Source organism: Tetrao urogallus (assembly GCF_951394365.1).
Source record: "Tetrao urogallus genome assembly, chromosome: 5".
Classification (NCBI taxonomy): domain Eukaryota; kingdom Metazoa; phylum Chordata; class Aves; order Galliformes; family Phasianidae; genus Tetrao; species Tetrao urogallus.
In genome coordinates this window covers 29539662-29558995 of record NC_136818.1, presented here as the reverse complement: position 1 = coordinate 29558995, position 19334 = coordinate 29539662, and the positions used below count along the sequence as shown (strand labels likewise).

General features: G+C 40.7%; 1 protein-coding gene across 1 annotated transcript; it reads right to left on the bottom strand.

Annotated features, from left to right (window-relative positions):
* Window positions 1-386: 386 nt before the first annotated feature.
* Window positions 387-18636, bottom strand: TRMT1L (tRNA methyltransferase 1L; the record flags this gene model as incomplete). Its single annotated transcript, XM_079535628.1, has 16 exons — window positions 387-702; window positions 811-937; window positions 1291-1350; window positions 1969-2135; window positions 2896-2974; window positions 4285-4475; window positions 5827-6039; window positions 7422-7668; window positions 8625-8704; window positions 9831-9954; window positions 11776-11905; window positions 12408-12472; window positions 13124-13237; window positions 15150-15260; window positions 16310-16459; window positions 18519-18636. 16 exons carry the CDS (start codon window positions 18634-18636, stop codon window positions 387-389), a joined length of 2292 nt encoding a protein of 763 aa, XP_079391754.1.
* Between the last annotated feature and the right edge of the window lie 698 nt (window positions 18637-19334).

Sequence of the window (19334 nt, the reverse complement as noted above, 5' to 3'; positions counted from 1 at the left end):
CTAACAGGTCAGGTTTTAGGAACGATCATCTGATTCAAACTAAATTTATGTTCAGAAATGCTTCAGACTTCTGGCCCCATCCACTCTCCTATATTCTGTTCCAGCAGCTTGAATAAGGCCATACAAAGACTTGGTGCTAGCTACAATGCTCAGTGTGAAAGTGGATGCAAGTGTGAAAGAACCAACCATCTAATAATTTTCCCACAGGAAAATCATCTCGACCATACACACTGCTGCTTTCAGTGCTAAGGTCTAGAATTCTAAAACATCCTCTCCAATGGAAATTGCAGGGATTTCAAACTGTCAAATTCCAGGTCTGCAAGGAGTACTGGTGTGCTTGAACAGAGCGTAGGTGCAAGTTCTCATGTAAATCCAAAAGGATTGGACTAATCAGCTGCACAGTGAGTAGGGCAGTCTTCTGCGAAGATAGCGGCAGTGTCTCCAGATTTTTTCTCTTCCAGAAGCTCATCATCCTTTGCCTTGCTGTCTGCAGCAGCTTGAAGCTGGTCTCCCACCTGGACATCTTCTGTCAGTTGGAGAGGGCCTTCTGTTTGCCCCCCAGCATACGTGGGAGTGCTGTGCTTCATGAGAACAGTCTTGAACTGTGCCAAGGGAGCGTTGGTGCGAACACCCATAGGATCAAAGTGGGTTCTGCTGACTCTGTATCCAGCTTCAGAGAGGTAGTTTAAGAACTTATTTAACCTGAAAAAGCCATGTAAGAAGGCATTAACAGTGGCGAGGCTGGTTCAGTACAAATTATATGTTAGTCATCATAGCACTGTAAAACTGGAATGTAGATATAAGCCTTACTTGGGCATGTTCATTCCTTTAATACTGTGTCTGTGGATATTGTAGTAAAATGCAGGGTGCTCCGCACTGTTGTCAGTTTTTTGTCGTTTGGTTGCATTTCGCATCACTTCATTATTTTTTCTTTTTCCTGAATTACAAAAAAGGCCAGTGAAACCTATAAATATTCACTAAGTCCACTAAAAAAAAAAAAAAAAAGCCAGTAAAGCCAAAGATAGTACATACAGAAAACTCACACAGCAACCGCGCCTTTATGGATGTATTCATGCTTAATTAAAAGCACGATGCTAATTACTTACCAGGAAACATGACAATTATCACTCTAGATGAAGTAAAATAATTATGCAATGGGAAAATAATTCTTACTCAAGTATGATTAAATACAAAGAAGTTACAGCTGAATACTCATTTGGCTTGGCCATCACTTCAAGTATAAAATCATACTCTGAAGTTGCTGAGGTTGAACAAAACCAATCAACTTACCAGGCACGACATCAGACTCTGCCAGCATATCTGGTGTTTTAATATATACGCCACACTCTTCTAGAACATAATTAAAGGTCAAAATTAAGTCTGCTGTAAAACAATGGAATGGCAAAATGCCCGAGTTCAACAGAAAAACCCACCATCAGCTCCCAGCCTGAGGTCAAAAGTACAGTGAGAGGCATGCACATAGTTCATCTGCTTACCAGCTCAGTAATTGAATTTAGAGGAAATACTAAAAACACAACTTTGTTTAATGGTAAAAGAGCATGCAAGTGCAGAAAGTTGTTCCTTCTGGTGGAATGATTTACTATTCCAGCAGAGAATACAGAGCAGCAACTGCAGTCCTCAGTGGTGAGGAGCAGAATACAAGAGAGAACTGAGAGACACGCACCACCTCCGGCTCCTTCAGGGAACATGCTGCATTTCACAGTGGTCAGCCTGCCCACGTTATGCTTATCTGTTTCAGGATCTCCCATAGTGGTTACATAGGTATAAATCCAGCACTCAATAGATCCTACTTTTTTTGCAGCAAACCAAGCCTCACACTTCAAAGTAACAGTTATTTCCTTGACCTTGTGGCACGTACTCTGCTGTTAGCATTATGTTACCCAAGAGCAATCTCTCCAAAACCACCAAGCCAGTCTCTTCATGAAGAGGTCACAGTTTTTTTCTTACCTTGTTTGTTCTCATCAGAAGGACTATGGGTAGAAAAATTCTTGGAAGTTGTACACTCAGCTTCACAGACCACTGTTTTCAGAAGTGGCTGAACATCATCTAAGCCATACTGGACAGCTTCAAACAGCATTCTTCTGAGGAAACCAGTATTAAAGAGAGCTCCTGACCTAGGAAATGTAGGAGAAGTGAGAAGACTTTACTAATGAAAGCAAAAAAAGTTCCCTTGAAAAAAATCACTCGGAGTGATTTGCAGTTAAATTACACCAAGGAGCTGCACTGTACTGCTGCCTAACATAGCAGTATAGAGAGGCTTGGTTTCCAAGGACAGCAGCATTGATCTTGCACAAAAAACAAAGATCTCAGGACTATTATTCCTACTACTGACTTTCTGTACTAGGTAGAGAAAGTCTTTCAGTCCCACTTTTATCAGGAAGAAAGCTACTGCTTTTAATGCTGCTTTGAAACCATTAGAAGACTTAAAGAATTTATTTTTGTTTTTCATAAGAGGCAATTTAAAAATCATCAAGTAGTGTACTTCCATCAGCACGTGTTAGGATTTATTATGTACACTCTGTAAGTATCCAGTAATAAACAACTTCATGACATTAGCAATCAGAGGAACACAGAGCCAGGTTCTTCAGTGCAGGACATACTAAAATAGCTGCACTAAATGTGAAGTTTAAAGTGAATTTGTTATTTATTTACTGGTTTGAACGCTATGAACAAAACAAAAACCTGAACACCTTCTTAAATTCAGAGAACAGAATCAGTCAACTGTTTCCTAAATTAGTCCTGACTGCTAGTTTCATTTTACAGCGACGGATGATCCAGCAGACCTGCATTTCTATGCAGTGACTGAGCAGTCGACCTCTGCAGGTCCTCCCAGCCCCAGTTACCCTGCAATTCCATGCTGTTCTCTGAACTTACCAGAGAGGACCAAGAACTACTGCTGTCCTCCCAGGCATACTGCCATGACAATCACAAGGCAGCTGCTGATAAGGATTTTCTGCAACAGGAAAACAGGATTTCAGTGAATTTGGAAGTCATCAGTGTTTACTGAGATGATACAGACATGAAGTAAGTTTACTGAAGTAATTAGAAGGGTAAACAACAGCACAAGTGCAACAGCACTCTCACTTCTGTCAAACACTGCGGCAGTGCTTAAGAAAGTTCAGTAAGTGACGATTTTGAGCTGTAATCATTGTTAAAATGATGCTGTAAAAATGACTACCTAACCTGCTCCATTTCTTAGCAGATTTCAAATGATGAGGAAATTACTCGTTTTCCTACAGTTATATGTACAGCTGCCCAGGCTAGCAGTAAACATCAATAACAAAAATGTGAACATCCATCAGTCACATACATAAAATACACCTTGCCTACAAGATCTCTAGACTGTGAGACTGCTTGCAGTTAGAGTATCAAATAAACCACTAATTTATTAAGATCTCCACCATAACACTGCACTTATCAGTTACTCACTTATGTCTATAAAAACAGGACTGAATCTCTTTAATGAAAAAATCACTGCACATTCTTGCACCTGACTTGAAGCAGGGTGTTCAAAGACCACTAGCTAAACAGCAAAACATCCAGGAACATGCAACTTTGAAATAAATGAGTTTTTCCTTTTACATCCATTTCAATTATTACCTGGCTAGTCCACCCTCCAGCTTGAATTTTGTACAGAGATAGCTCACAAGCTCAAGCTCAGCTTTTGACAGAAAGGCTGCCTCCATTTATTCCCAAGTGTTAGATGAACTGAAGGGATGCTGTGAACTTTTTTTTACCACACCTACTAAAATTATTTCCAGCTGGCATTTACAGATAAGGCCCAAGCAGGCAAAACATACCCTCATCTGGGGGAAAGTGATAGTATTGATTTTGTTGGACTTTCAGGTAACTGAACACGATGCTCTGCAGAAAGCAATCTGATACTAAATCCATCAAGCCGCTCCTGCATGGAGGGAGCAGAATGGCAGCCAGCTCCTCAAGCCCTTCACCAGAAGGCTGGGCTGAACAGCATATCAGTTATCCCTCAGCAGCTACAGTGAGCCTGAGTGCGTGCTGTCTAGCAGTAAATCCAAAACATTTACAGCAAAATTCATGAACATAACCAATCTAAGCAGCTACCATAAAACAGACAGCTTGTATTAGAAGTAGCTTCATACACTGTATGCATCTTTACATTAAATAGAAATAATACTTAAGGAGATGTAAACATAAACAAGACCTTAACAAACAGAAGAAAAGAACAAATCAAAACCCACAAAGGAAATCATACGTTCAAGAAAGTGACAAGAAATACTCACTTACCTTCTACCATATTGCCTTCTTTCTGAAAAATTCTCTCCTCACACCACTGACAGTGGATGAGATATCTTATTTTCTTCGCTGAATCATCTGCAGGAGATGGTCCCCTTAAAACTCTGACGACTACAAGAACAAAGTGTTCTAGGGCTACTGCAAGCAAGACTTCAATGCCTTTATTACAGCGAGCTGCAGATCTACAGAGGAAAAACAAACACACCAAATGATGCTGAATGTAGTAGAGTAACATTTCTACAGACACCCGAAGCTCCTGAAAGACTTCTGAGCTCACCTGCTTTCTAGAAACTGACACTGAAACTTTAGGAAAGCAATCTGGAGAGAGTCGCTTCTTAAACGCTTAGTGTAGTCTACTTCCCATAGCGCTGAGAACGTCACACTCCAGTTTTCATTAACTAACAAATACTGGTCTGTTCTTCCATCATCCTTCTATCCCAATACCCACCTACTGCCAGGATAACGTAACTAAAAATCTGAACAAACTGGATGAGAAGCCAAGAAAACTGAGATTTAGAATGACACACACAATGGTAAACCATCAAACACTAATTAAATAAGGACTGCAGGAAGACAAAGCAGCAGTTCCTGAGCAGATAAGTGCTGATAAGAAGAAAATTTTCGGAGAGTTGGAACTCATAAACCAGAACTGATCAAACTTCATCTGAACAGCTAAGAAGTTCAACCTCATCCCCCTCTCCAAATCTCAGTTCATAACGTAGTTTCAAAGTAAGGTTATGTTTAATCAGATGTTTAAGAATGTTCTGCAACCTACCACAGGAAGGAAGATGAAAAAATTAAAGTCTAAATGCATTCCCATCAGTTTTTTAGCTCTGCCATTCCAAAGACCTCTGCATGTATTTTCTTCTTTTTTTCTTCCCAAGCAGTTTGGCCAGTCCTTTTCTTCCTTAATTAGAGACTAGATTTTCAGTCTTCATTTGTTTAACCGGCCAAAGTTATTACAAATATCTAGAGCAGGCAGGACCAACCCAGGCTCCAGGGGGTAGCAGGTGGCCTATTCCAAATTGGACACCAGTTTCCCTTAACACTAGTTATCATTAAAAAAAAAAAAAAAAAAAAACAACCTGAAATTCTTAGCTAGAAGCCACTGAAGTTCTTTAGTTAATATTCATAAAGCTGTGTGCAGTACTGAAATGGCAACAAAGTTGAGAAAAGAACCAACAAACTCACATATCTCAAAGTCCAGCTAGTCATTCTCTACTCTAGGATAACACCCCCCACCAAAACCAAAACCCACCACCCTTTCAACATCCTAAACCCCTACCCTATTTATGTACTTCCATCTTTCCTGAGCCTTTAGTTTAAAATGTACTATGCGAAGTTTACTAATGTAAAGTACATTAGTTAAGTTTACATAGTAGCAGAGATAAAATACGAAGCATAGATTCTGTATCAAGAAGTCTGGCTTGTAGAGTCCAAGAATTCTGGAAATTCAGCATGCGTAACCTACAGCGGGAGTTTGAAATTCTGCATCAAAATAATTTGCTCTGAGCTGATCTGTTCTAGCAATACCTTGCCACAGCAGCAATGACTGTCCTGGCTGCCAGCTCCCTGTAGTACTCTGTTCGCACAATGTTACATCCATAGTGACGCAGGGTGACGTGTTGAGCCTTTGCATACAGAGAACTGATGTCTGTGGATGTCAACGACACAATTCCAAGATTCCTCACGTTTCTGAAGGCAGAATCCAGGTAATTCACAGAAGTTCCAAATGGGTCCAAATGTCTAAAAAGAAAGCAGGTTGCACTCTGCATTAACCATTTATCCTTCCTTTTAAAAACAAAAATCAACTCCCTTGAATTACTCCACAACACTGTAGGATTCAGTGCCAAAATTACAAGAGCCAGCACTTGAATGTGCTGGAAAATACACAGCACTACAAGGTCAGAAAGTTTTTTTTTTTTTGCATCCTGATTCCTTGACTAGCTCAAGTGACAAGAATATTGGCCTGACAATTACCTTTGTCCTTAAAAAAAAAACCAAACTGCTAGAAACATTTTATATATATATATATATATATATATATATATATATATATATAAAAAATATAATAATAATAAATATATATAATATATATATATATTTATATATTAATAAATATATATATATTTATTAAGCATGCACACCAGTTTATGTACTAAGTAGCTAACCATCAGCCTGAATACCTGCTGCTTAATTAGCTCAGATCTGGAGGCTGAACAGTACAAAAACATCCAAGCACTTATTTTGATGTCTGTAGGGTTTTCAATCTCACCTCCACTGAAAACAAATGTGCTGCAAAATGCATTACAGGAAATCAAGTCATGCAATAAGAATTCAGGCCTGTCCAGTAGCATGGAAATGCATGCATTTAAAGTCCATTAGATGCTCTAAGGAAAGAAAAAAACAAAACAAACAAAAACCTGACAAATTTGAGGAGAGAGACTCCTAATCAAGGAATGTATTGGACTCGATCTCTGGAGATCCCTTCCAACCCAAGGTATGAGTTATTGATCACAATTCTGTGATTCTGTGACATGGGATAACTAAAAAATCTTTTCAGATCAAATAAAGGAAGCAGACCTTAGACATAAGAAAGACATTTCTCAATGAGATTGTGAAGCCCTGATGCAGGCTGAGCACAGAAGATGCCTCACCCCTGGAGCTGCTCTAGGCCAAGCTGGATGGACCCTGGGAGGTCAGATCTGGTGGGAAGTTCCCTCACCACAGCACAGTGCTGGAACTGGGTGGGCTTCAAGGCTCCTTCCATTCAAACCATCCCATGAGCCTATGATAATGCTTCCCAAAAGACCTTAATGTGCACAGTGAAAACTAGGTTTCATTCTGTGACATTTCTCTTTATCACATAGGCAATGATATTGTACCAAAAAATGTTCGGCTTAAAATGTTCATGCACATTCATATTTCATTCTGGATGTCAAAAGTCTTTAATATTTTTCCAACAATTTCTAAAATATTAAAAATAATTTTTAATTTTCAGTTTTCATGTGTCTTGCAACTGCATGTTGGTTGCTTCTTTAATTCCAACTTACGCTGGGGCATGAAGTAGGACAAGGAGTATCAAGATCAAAACAGAGAACTTAGTAAGAGAAGTATCTAATACTTACATAAAATCAAATGATCTCAAATGCATTATAACATTGGCGTCCATTTTTGTCACCTCAATGGTATCAGTATTTTCTTCTCCATCTTCTAGAGCTTCGTAATTGTCTTCTTCCTTAGTGCTCACTTTCACCTTCATTTTGTTTAAATGGCAGTTTTCCTGAATCATTGTCACAGAATTCTCATTGCAATCATTAATTGTAACTTTGACAGAACTTCGGAGATGTTTTGCCCACTGTAATCCCATTATACCTATGGAAAGACAGAAACGTAACTCCATGACGGAACAAGAGAGCTAGCTTCTGGTTCACCTAACTCAAAACAAACCCACATCCCTTTAAATGCTTATAACACAACAGCATGCTGCAAAGCTTTGATGTGCTCCTGCAACAATTATCTTGGTGACCTTCCGCACCACTACAGTCACACTGAAGTTTGTGAGAGGATGAAAAGCAGTCTGTCACCTTCTTATACAAGAATTGGGAGTTACAGACCAAAATATGAGTGATGGAGTTAAAAACTGTGCTGAAGACCCTTGGCTTGCTCAGAGCTCCAATACAGCAAAATGCAACTCGCAAATATTCTTGCTGACTTTCAGCCAACTACAGGATTATCCTGTAGAAATGCAGGAGGGGCTGCAGCTCTGAAATTTCACCTGGTTCGGAACAGTGACTAAGTTTATGCAAAATGCTGAGTGGCTACTGTTGTTCTCATCTGTAAATTTAGGTTTATAAAAGCAGAGTGATCATAGTGCAGTAGTGCAGCAGCTCAGTTTTTCATTTTTGTTCCAGAATGCTAGTGGACTCCAGCAGAACAACTTTACAGTTAGTTCAAGTTCAGAATTTGTTATCAATCAGAGAGGATTCGGGAGAGAAACCTGGATACACTACCACTGTTTAACCAAAGGTTGGTTTTACAGCCACCAAGGCTCAGAAGACTCAAGATCTTGATTGCACACTTCTGAAGACAGAATTTCATGAACATTAAGACAACTGTTTTCAAGCACACCACTCAACTTCAATTTAATATTATTTGCAATCTTTTTCAAAGGACCTAATCTAAGCTCTTGAAGGTTGTATGTAAGCCAATGACTGTCTGCCTAAGCAAGAGAACAGCATACTCAAACACAACATGACAAGACTGTTACTACTCATTTCTGCAGTTTCATACTATCGGATGTTAACTGAAGATAAAGAGCTTGATTTTACCAGTAGCACCAAATGCATCCAAACATTCTATTGGTTTACGTTCCTCAGCTAAAACAGCCAGTGCACAGAATATCAGTTGCCTGGAAAATTTAAAAAATGTAAAAAGCCATTAGAAGGTGATAAAATTTTTTCTTCCTCTTTCCTGTTTCCCTTGAGTACCTTCCCAGAACAATGAAGGCAGATCACCTTCTGAACAAAAGAATTGTAAATCAGAAACCTTAGCTAACACTGAAAGATTAATTTCAGTAGTTAGGTTTACTTTTAACCTCCTTAATGGATACCATGGTGTTTCACATTCAATTTAGTGACTCAGCTAAGCAGAAAATTTCTAAGGTAAGATCCCGAGTCATTTTCCAAGTATCTCAAGTAGAGTTTTTCCTCCTTTCCCAGCATGATCTGAGGTTGCCCTATTAATTGCTCTGTATTTGAAAGGAAATGAGGTATTGACTACAAACTTAGCTGGCTTCCTTCAGAAGCACGTCTCAGTTTTCATAAATGTATCTGAACTAACTTTAAGCCTGGAAGCTGGGACATTTACAGCAGTGAGACATGGGGTCAGCCAGGGTGAAGTCTGGCCCACTGCCTTGGTGGTAATGCTTGCATATTTTACTTGTGAGACACAAATCATTTATGATTTTCCTAAAAAAGGCTTTCCTTCCTTCATCTTTTCTAGAGCAAACACAGGAAGAAACCTGTGAGAATTTGACATCCAAGAGAAGAAAAAAAAAAAAAAGAAAAAAAAAAGCCCTAAATAAAGAAGGCCTAGGTACACTGCCCTTCAGTTAAAGAAGAATGATCAGTGAGCAGCGGTGGGAATTCACAGAAAAAGATCTCACGTGTACACATGGAAATCAGTTTTCAAGCCTGCTCTTCTTTTAAAATCCTGCTCTTTTGCATATATTTTTTGCAAAGTCTTAGCCACTTTAGAAATAACAAGACTTCTGAAATAGCATTTCTGTATTTTAACAGTATTTGTCAAGAGCTTACTGATGGAAAACTTTCCAAAATTAACAGAAATTATCCTAGCAGACAAGTTAAAAGCACATCTAAAGGGAATTCTTATTCCAGAAACTTTCTTGTTACTCACAAAAGCTATTTCTCCTCCAAATCAAGCACCCACAGAGTATATTCTTCATAACTCATCGACATTTCACTCTGCAAAGTCACCTACCCTCATTCCTATCTTCCCACTCCCAGTTCTCTCACCTGTTGAGCTTCATTTTGGGATTAAAATAGGAGTCTGTTTTTTGAGGTGTGAAATAGTTGGGAAGAACCTGCACATCTGTGTCTGCCTCTTTCAGCACTTCACAAGATGACCTGGGAGCAGGAGCTGAAAAAATAATTGCAGAGCAAGGAAAAAGTGAGAACAGAAATTCAGATTAGGATATTTGATACATGACATTGAGTTTTTGCTCCCAGGTAACAAACAATACAATCATCCAGCTGGCACACATGGACCAGTTAGTCACAAGAAGGAAGGAAGGAAAAAATAATATATCTTACAGTCTGGAAAGCAGCAGACAAGGCTCAAGCTCTACCATGATTTTCTTGCCATAAAATACAGGATTTGTTTCTTACTTCAGTTCTTCTATATCCACCTAGATTTTAGAAAGTAAGCCCAGAGCCTGAGGCTTATCACATTTGCTCTGTATGTACAAGTAGTATTTGCTAGGTAACTAAAACACTTTTAATACGGCCACGAATGTGAACCATTCAACTCCTTGATCCAATCTCTTTTAAAGAGTTTTCAGAAAGCTTCATGAAACTGATTGACAATTTCAGTGTTTAAGTTTTGTACAGACTGTGGCAAAACAGGTGTTCTTCATTTAACAGCTGTAACACTGTCACTCCTTTGAGCAGTTATTCCCCAGTCTAACAGCAGCAAAATTTACCCAGAGATAACCAGGAAAAATGTGGAAGCTTTCAGCCAGAGACCTCTCTCAGCACACAGCCTGCCCATCTCACGGTGCTTCAAGCACGCAGGCAGCACATCTGAGCTGCTCTGCCATGCTGCTCCATGTTCATAGCCCTCAGCATTTGCTGGTGCCTCCTAAGCACCAAACGTCCTCCAAGAGCTTCTCATCTACCCAGCAGGAAAACTATCCACATGCATTTTAAAAGTACAACATTTTTACTAACTGCTCTGAAGGGAATCAAACAGAGATATGATGCAACAGGCAAGAGAAGCCTGAAGTTTCTCATGTCATGAAGCTTCCATGGAAACATGTTCTACTTCACAGACATAAAAACTGACACCAGGCATTAAGCTGCTATTCCTAAACTGTAGACTGACAACAAAACTAAGTGTGATCCTCACGTCCTGCTCTTACTAAAACCAGGTAAAATCTATACATCTACAGACAGAAACATCCATACATCTGCACACAGACAGAAACATCCATATGTCTACAGACAAAATAGACGAACAAACAAAAAGAACAAGTTTCAATAGTGAACTGTCTGGGCCATAATGAAAAATTCTTAGTTTTTACACAAAAGCAAAACAATGTACTTTCTGCAAATAAAAGAAAATCTGTGAAAATAAAGGAAATTAAATTAATTAGAGACATCTGGTGTTCCAATTACCTAGAATGCTTTCAGTCTCATTTTTATTCAAGCTTAAAAACAAAAAGTCTAATTCTTGAGAAGGTTAGACAAAATTAAAATCCGAAGAACTTGTAACACCACGATCACAGCTCTCCAGGACTGAATAATAGAGCAGCTCAATTTGTAAACTCCTGCTGATGCCATTTGGTAAAAAACAACAACCACCACCACACATGTATGCTGTAGAAAGATTTACTGAAGACTGATTTAATAACAAACACAGCCAAGAGAAGGAATTAAATTCTCAGTGCAGGTTTTGCTTTAAGGACACCAGGTTCTCCATTGTATTGGAAAGGTAGAAACCTACATTTACAGCACTGATCTGTTTGTGAAGAACACGTTATCCATCTCTACAAACAGAGTAACTGGTTAACAGAGACAAAAATCACAGAATTCCCAAATCTTTCAGGAAAAAACACATTCTGAAAAATTAAGAGCAGAATTCTCATTAGTAAACCCAAGTAATTCTGTTTATGAATTTTTCTCATGTCTGTCATCATAGATAACCCACGCTGCAAAGTATCAAATGTTTTTCAGAATTTACCTGTAATAAATCTTGATTCAGTTTCTCCTTTATTGACATGGCGATTAATATGTCCTATCATATCAGTTCTTCGTGTGATAGTTGCTGAGCAGATGATACAGTGGTAGTGTGCTCCCATCTTTGAAAACGCCTATAACACAAAATGTACTTTCAGAACACATAAATGTGGTTCAATTTGGACTCCCACTAAACACAGGCTGATGAAGAAGTCATCTGTCTTAACTCTACTAGGCATAAAACATTGTGAATCTGCAGCCTGGAGACTGTAAATAACCAGACCCTCACAGCACACTGTCCTATTGCAGCAACACAGCCCATCCAGCTGCACGACACAGCACACAGGGACAGAGCAGAGAAGCACCCACTGCTTGCTGCCATGACTCTTCATCTCTCCCACAGAGAGCTGCTCTTGCAAGACGTAGGCAGCTGTTCACCAAAACGCCAGAGATGTGACATTCAGCTCCCCACAGGCTTATATCAAGACTTTATTCTGGACTGATGCACACCTGGTGTAGTGCAATGGAAAGAAGTCATACTTTTCAGATTAAGGATAGTCTGTAGAAGTTGCTCAAAATCACCCATCTCCCCCATCGCATAGGCTAAGAAACACTTCTATGATTCACCACTTTTACCTGATCTGCAACGAAGTTTGGTTTTGCTACACGACAAGGCAAGTGGCAGATACACATTCTGTACCCTATAAAACAAAAGCACGCTACAGTCTGAAAATTGTTTCATTTAATTCAACTTCAGTTTTGCCATACTCTGGATGGTTATATTATTTCCTGCAAACTCGTACATCTTGTTCATTAAGAAACATATGATGCTCACTCTTTTTCTTAAAACTCCTTGTAAGGATTTTAATGTATCTTGTAAACAGATCAGAGTTTGGTAGCGTGAAAGATAAGGCTATAGAATACTTATACTGAATCAATACTTGGAGCAGTTATCTGAACCCAAAGAAATGTTATGACAACGCAAAAAGGACAGCAGGGTGAGGTGGGAGCGATGGTGGAAATTGCTCTAATATAACCAAAACATTTATTAAAGTAGTTTGCATCAAATAAATGTATTGTATTATCATGACACGTCAAGCACTTTTTTTTTTTTAAACAAGAAAATGCACAATTTGAACTATTTTGGCATGTAAAAAAATGGAGAGCTATTTTACATTTCTATTTTATATCTCATGGCAAAGTAAATGGTCAAGATAGGGTTCTGGTATAGAGCTGATAAGGTGCATGAAGCTCACACTTAAGTCAAGAGGAGCTAAAAAAGACCACAGACCAATGTCCTCCACATCTGCCCTCTCTTTTGCTATTTACTGTTGAAAGATGGCTTATTTTACCTTCAAATTCCACAGAAATTTTCCAGTGCAAATTCTGGAGGTGACGATGAAGTTTATGGCCATAGCAGGCTTTAAATTTCTCTTCAGGACACAAGGGACAAGGCTTCTTTTCAGCTGAAAATACCAACAAGGATTATGAAGAGAAACGTGTAAAAAGCAGTTACGATGCCTTTTAAGAGAGATGCACATCAAAAAGAGAAGGCAAGTCCAACCAACGGAACTGAAGATTAGTTTCTCGGGATATATATGGATATATATGCAATATATGGATTCTCTTTGCTTTCTACTTAAAGGAATACAAACAAAAAATATGATTTCTTTCAAGATCATCCTCTTCTACAACGGTCAGTTCCATGTTTTTGACTTTATTTTTTTTTTAATTTCAGAGCCATTTGATCATAATCTAACTTCTTAACAGCGTTGCATAGTGAGGGAATTTTACAGACATCCAGAGGCTTACAGTGTTTCAAGAAAACCCAACCAGTGAGAGAACAAGAACCTGTCTTTTATGCTCCTGAGCCTCTGAACATGGCTTTAGGTAAAGCAAGCACCTGGTATCTTTTCAAACTGCAAAAATACTGTACTCAGTGCTAATAATAATCTTCGGGAAATCTTGTTTTTAGAACACTAAAGCAAGTGCAAAGTTGTCTGGCAACAAAGGTGTTGAAGCAATCCAAATACATCCTAAGTAAAAGCTGAAGCAATCAAAATACATCCTAAGTAAAAGCTGGCTCCTGGGACACACAGGCTGTGCACTTAGTCTGTGGGAATTACAGACCAGGGCACGCATACAGCTGCCTCTGGGTCTCCTACTGCTGAAAAATCAACTTCTCATGTAGAATTTAGCAGAAAGGTTTGTAGTGCCATAGTACAGGATGAATACTGGAACTTTCTACACAGTGTGGGTGTTGATATAATAATTCCTTAGTCTCACAAACAACAGAATTCGTCTGATATGGCCTTCTTACAAGCAACCTACCACACCCCTGCAGTATCCCATGCCTCTGACACCAGGAGAAGCGGCTAACAGTTGAAATCAAGCATTGCTTCTCCCTAAGGTTGATAAGGCTCTGCTACTGCCACACGTTACTGAATCTCAAACACGAGGTAATGACAATAAACACAAGTCAGTTCATTCACACACAGCAGAAGAATGGTAATTCCATGGTAGAAAGAAAAAACTGACTATTGAGAAAAGGCAAGGGAATAGAGTTGCTTTCGTTGTTTTTTATTTTCTAATCGGCGCCATGGATTAATGCAGAATTTGGTCTGATAGCAGTTAAAACCCATGAACATCAGACCTAAGAAGAATCTATTACTCATCTCTTCATTAAATACAGAACAACCTAACTTTCTATAGAAACTATTCTCTCGGTATATTTGTTGGTCAAAATAAGCAGCTACAGAAGCAAGCTATTATCAGTGAACACCCTAGAAGATTATTAAGGCGCAAGAGCTGTATGATGTAGTTTACACACTGATGTTTTTCTTGATCTGTGAATAAAAACGAGTTTCAGGTGCAAGGACTGGCACTATTTATATTAAAGACAGACAGGCGATCTGAGAAAAAACAGGAGTTGCTAAGAGTTGTAATAAAAATGCTTAACACTCCTAAGCAGTCCTCTACTAAAAAAATGGATCAGAAAAAATGATAAAGTAAGTAAGGAAACAACTGAAACAGAAGATTAAACGCTGTAAAGACAACAATTAGCTTCCCTGATATTGTGGCTACAGTGAGACTAATGAGCCTAAGTGAGACTGAGCTGCTGATGTAAGTATAGCTAGAGTAAACATTCTGCTAATCCATGCATGCTACCAATATTAAAAAAAATGTAGAAGAAAAAAAATGCTTAAGGGTATTGATTTACTGAAAGAAGTACAGCAGTTGATAAAAAAAAAAAAAAAAAGAATAAATATTATAAAGTTATTCAGTAATGAATCCCTTGGTCTCTGAGCATCACAAACAAATGAAGAGCAAAACAGATGCAGTGTTTGAAAAATAGCTATTGAGGAAAAACGTAAATACTCGAAACGTGAAGATTTGTGGCCTGGGGTACTGCTAAGGTAGACTCACCTTCATTCAGGTCAGCCAGTTTCTCCAGATCAGCAAGTTGTCTTTGAATGGAAAGATGTTTCTCTAAAACAGGAGAGATTAAAAAATTAAATATACTCTTAAAAATGTGTTTTTTATTACTATTTTATTACTTAGTCCATCACTTCAAGCCTACTACTGGAAAAGGTCAGTAACACCAAATGGAATACTTGTTTCTGTCCTTTAGTTTCCAGAAGAAAGAGTAACTCGCAAAATTAATCCCCAAACTGGTTTTTTAGTAGGATGAAGATATTCTACTTGCTTTTCAATGCTGACACACATCAGAATTCTCCACTTGAAGTAATCTTCATTTGAAAAACTCAAGCTGAAAAGAGCAAGTCACATACTATTTGTCTCTGACTTTTCTACATGCCATTGTTGCTGAATACACAAAGCAGTATCATCCTATGAATGGCCTGGCAAAACTAAACTGGCAGCCAGAGGTGGATAGATTTTAAGTAGTAATTATTTAATATAAAACCAGGACACTTTCAATTCTACCTTTTTTTTTTTTTTTTCTTAGAATGTTTGAGAACATCTAAAACTACCTTCCCAGTTTTTAAATTATCAATGGAAATAGCATAGAATTTGCTAAGCCCAGTAGGATCAGCTTATCCAGTAAGTTCTGTTGGTTGCAGCACGCAGAACATCTCAGTCTATAAGACCAGTTCTGCAAGGACTTTAAAACTTTTCAATGCTTGTACAACATTAGTCTTTCAGATTTTCTTACATGAAATGAAAAGAGCAACTGATCGATACGCAAAGATATGACAGGGAGCATTAAAGCTAAGGTTAAAATCAACTCCTGCTTCCCCATTTGCGTGGATATTCTCTTGCACTGCTGTCACATGCACTAATTTTGGAAGTGGCTTCCAGAAATCATAGAGAGGATGAAATGGCATCTCACTTGAAAGAAGTTTTCAATACTGTAGGAAAATATTTCATACAGCCACATGGGAAAAAGTATCACTAGCCACCAGATGCATAGAAACTCAATTGCACACATTCCACTTGACTTTCTTACCCACCATTTCTACCTTTTCCTTCTCCCTTGCTCAAACACACTACAGAAATACTCATATTTATGAGCAAACCTCTTGGATAATCAGATGAAACATCCAAAATGTTACTATCAGGCTCCCTTATGGATTCATGCTCTGTTCTTTCTTCTTTGGTTTCTACTTCTGACCCAGCTTTAACAGACAGGTTGTTGTTTTCCACTTTTGTACAGCCAACTTCGCCATCTTAGGAAAATCAAACAAATTAAAGTAAAAATGTTATTGATACATCGAAATTGTAATGCTATGTTCATTCGCTTTCAGCCATATTTGCTACTGTAAAAGAGAAAAGTTGTAAAACCAGAGTATTGGAGAAGAATATTTGAAAGACTATTGCTCACCCTTGGAAACCAGGGTGAGAGGACACCATCCTGGACAGAAGAAACCATTCATTCATCTGTACTATCAGATGTTTGAAGCTAACAGGAAAACGTTGGCACGTTATTGTCTTGCAAAACACAGTGTGAGCAATACAAAGCAGCAAGCAGGAGGTCCAAATACACTTAACTATCATACAGGACTGACAAAAAAAAGTTTGAAAACAGTAGTTAACTGTGGCTAGTTCAACAGTCTAGAAAAAGGAGGCCTAGCAATTGGGGAATTAAACAAAGAAAAAGCAGTAAAGTGCTGGGCCTCAGGGTAAAAGGTAATCTTAACTTCCCATATGAATGGAATGAATGGGTGTGCTGTCTCCTCAGCAATACCAGTCAAGATTACTATCTTCAGGTTTTAATACACAGTTTTGACTAAAGGAACAGGTATAAAACCTACTCAAAAAAAAACAAAACAAACAAACAAACAAAAAAAACAAAAAAAACACAACAGCTTAGGAGCTGAAAGAAAAAAGTGTGGAGAACCTGCACATGGAGCAGTACTGCCCCATATCCCTCCACTAAAAACGTGCATAGTCCTAGGAAAGTTTCAGAAAAGGGCGACAAGAAACAATTTTAAGGCATTAGCCTCCTAGCCACTGAGAACCAACAGGACAGGTTAGATGGCTTCTCAGCCCATTTATTTGGTGTAGGGAACCTACTTTGGCAGGGGGGTTGGACTCGATGATCTCTGGAGGTCCCTTCCAATCCCTATAATTCTGTGATTATGACAGACACCTGTAGAAAAGGTGCAGCTCTCTGTCACTCCCAGCATAACCCAGGATGGATCAAATCGCTGGAATAATCACACCAGAAGATTTCTGCATAAGCTAGTGCTATGCTGCAGAGCTCCCTGCCACTGCCTTCTTCAAGTCTGCAGGTCCCAAAGCAAAAACGTTATGGGAGAGAAATGGCCAGTGAGCTTTTAAACCCAAAGCCATCAGCTCAAGGAAACGATGAGCTGCCTGCTGTTCTGTAATAGAAGGCATTTCTGGAGGGTTCATTCAGTCTGTTCATCCTCAGACAACTATTCCCAGTCACGGCTGGTGGCAGAACAAGGGCTGGATGGATCTCATAGCAGTTACTAAGATGGTTTCGCTTCTAAAAATTGCAATTCGTTGCAATATTTCCATCCCAAAGAACTAGAAAGAAGAAATTGCAGGAACGCCTAAAGACACAGGTCAGGTAAGTTGTTCAGAAAAGGAGAAACGCCCACTAAAGTTGCCTTAAGGAAAACAAACCGGGATCAGCACAGCTCTCAGCATCACTGCAGCGCTGCTGTATTTCTCGCAGACCTATTTGCAAAGATGGAAGCTCACCCGATTCTCGCATTTACTTCCCGCCTGCTCATCTATTTAAAAGTCACAAAGCTTTTTCGACACAATTTATTTTTAAATAGAAAGAGCCAAAATCAAATCGCGGGTTTATGTGCGTGTTTTTAAAAGGCGGAACTGAGCGCACGTGCACAACTGGGGTCAGGCAGTGAGGTGGAAGGGCGCGCAGCGCAGCGCCGCACAGCCGGTCTCCCAGCACGTCCCGAGCACGTGCGGGGCCAAGATGGTCGGGGCGGGCTGCACCCGCGTGAGAACGAGCGCGCTCGCTCCTTCTAGCCGGCCTGCTGACAAACGCACGCGTTACTGAAGCGGGATTCCAGTTGCTGGCGGGCCAGAGCCGCCGGCCCGCGGCCGAAATCGGGCTACGAAGCGGACGGGACCGCTAGCGCCGGGCCCACGTGAGACTGCACAGCCCCGGCCCCGCGCGCGGACACACCACCCTCCCCGCCCCCCCGCGTCGAAGTGGGCCGTGGGCTACCGTCTCCGCTTCACGACCGCCGCGGCTCCCCCCCCCCAACCTGGCGTCCTAACGGCCCTTACTGAGCGCAGCGGCCTCACCACCTCCCGCGGAGCTCGCCCCATTCTCTGCTGCCTCCTCCTCGGCCTCCTGCAGCCGCTCCGCAGACAGCCCAGCCTCCACAGCCTCCTCTGCTGCCATCTTCTGCGCTGAGAACAGGACACCGGGCCAACCGCCTCACCCGCACGCCTTTCTTTCCCCGGCCGGGCGGGAGGCGGGGCGCACCGCCTACATTTCCCAGAGCACCTAGGTGGAAGGAGGGGAGAAGTGCTTTCTGGGTTGGAACGGTAGGCTGCTGTTGGAGGTCTGCCCCGGAGGTGTTCGTTTCGGCCTGGCGGGCGGGGGCGGCTCTGCGCTGCAGCGAGGGGGAGAGAAGGGACGCGATGTGGCGGGGGGATGCCGCGCTCCGGGGGCCCGGCACATCGCCCGGTGCTCCCCTCAAACGAGAACGGGGCTCGTCGTCCCGGAATGGGCTGCGTTCCGGGAAGCGGCGCGTTGAGTTCTCAGGGCCTGAAGTAACCGGGTGACGAAACTCGCAGCGAACGGAAAGGCTTTCCGGCCTCGCGTGCCGTCCGCGCGGTTTGAGCTGGTGCTGATCGTCATCCCCGGCGGCCGGTCCGAGGGGTGCCCAGCGTCGTGGCGGGAAGGAGCCGGGCGGGGTGGGGCGGTCCGCCTGGGCGCCGCGCATCGCAGTAGGCCGAGCCTGGTAGCTGACTGCCTCAGCTCTTCGCTTCTGTCTCGTTCTGCTCTTTGCTTATCGCTAGTAAAAAACCGTCCTTTAGTTAGCCTGGAAGTGCTTCGGTTATTGCTTCAGTGCTTCGTATCCGAGAAACGTTCTG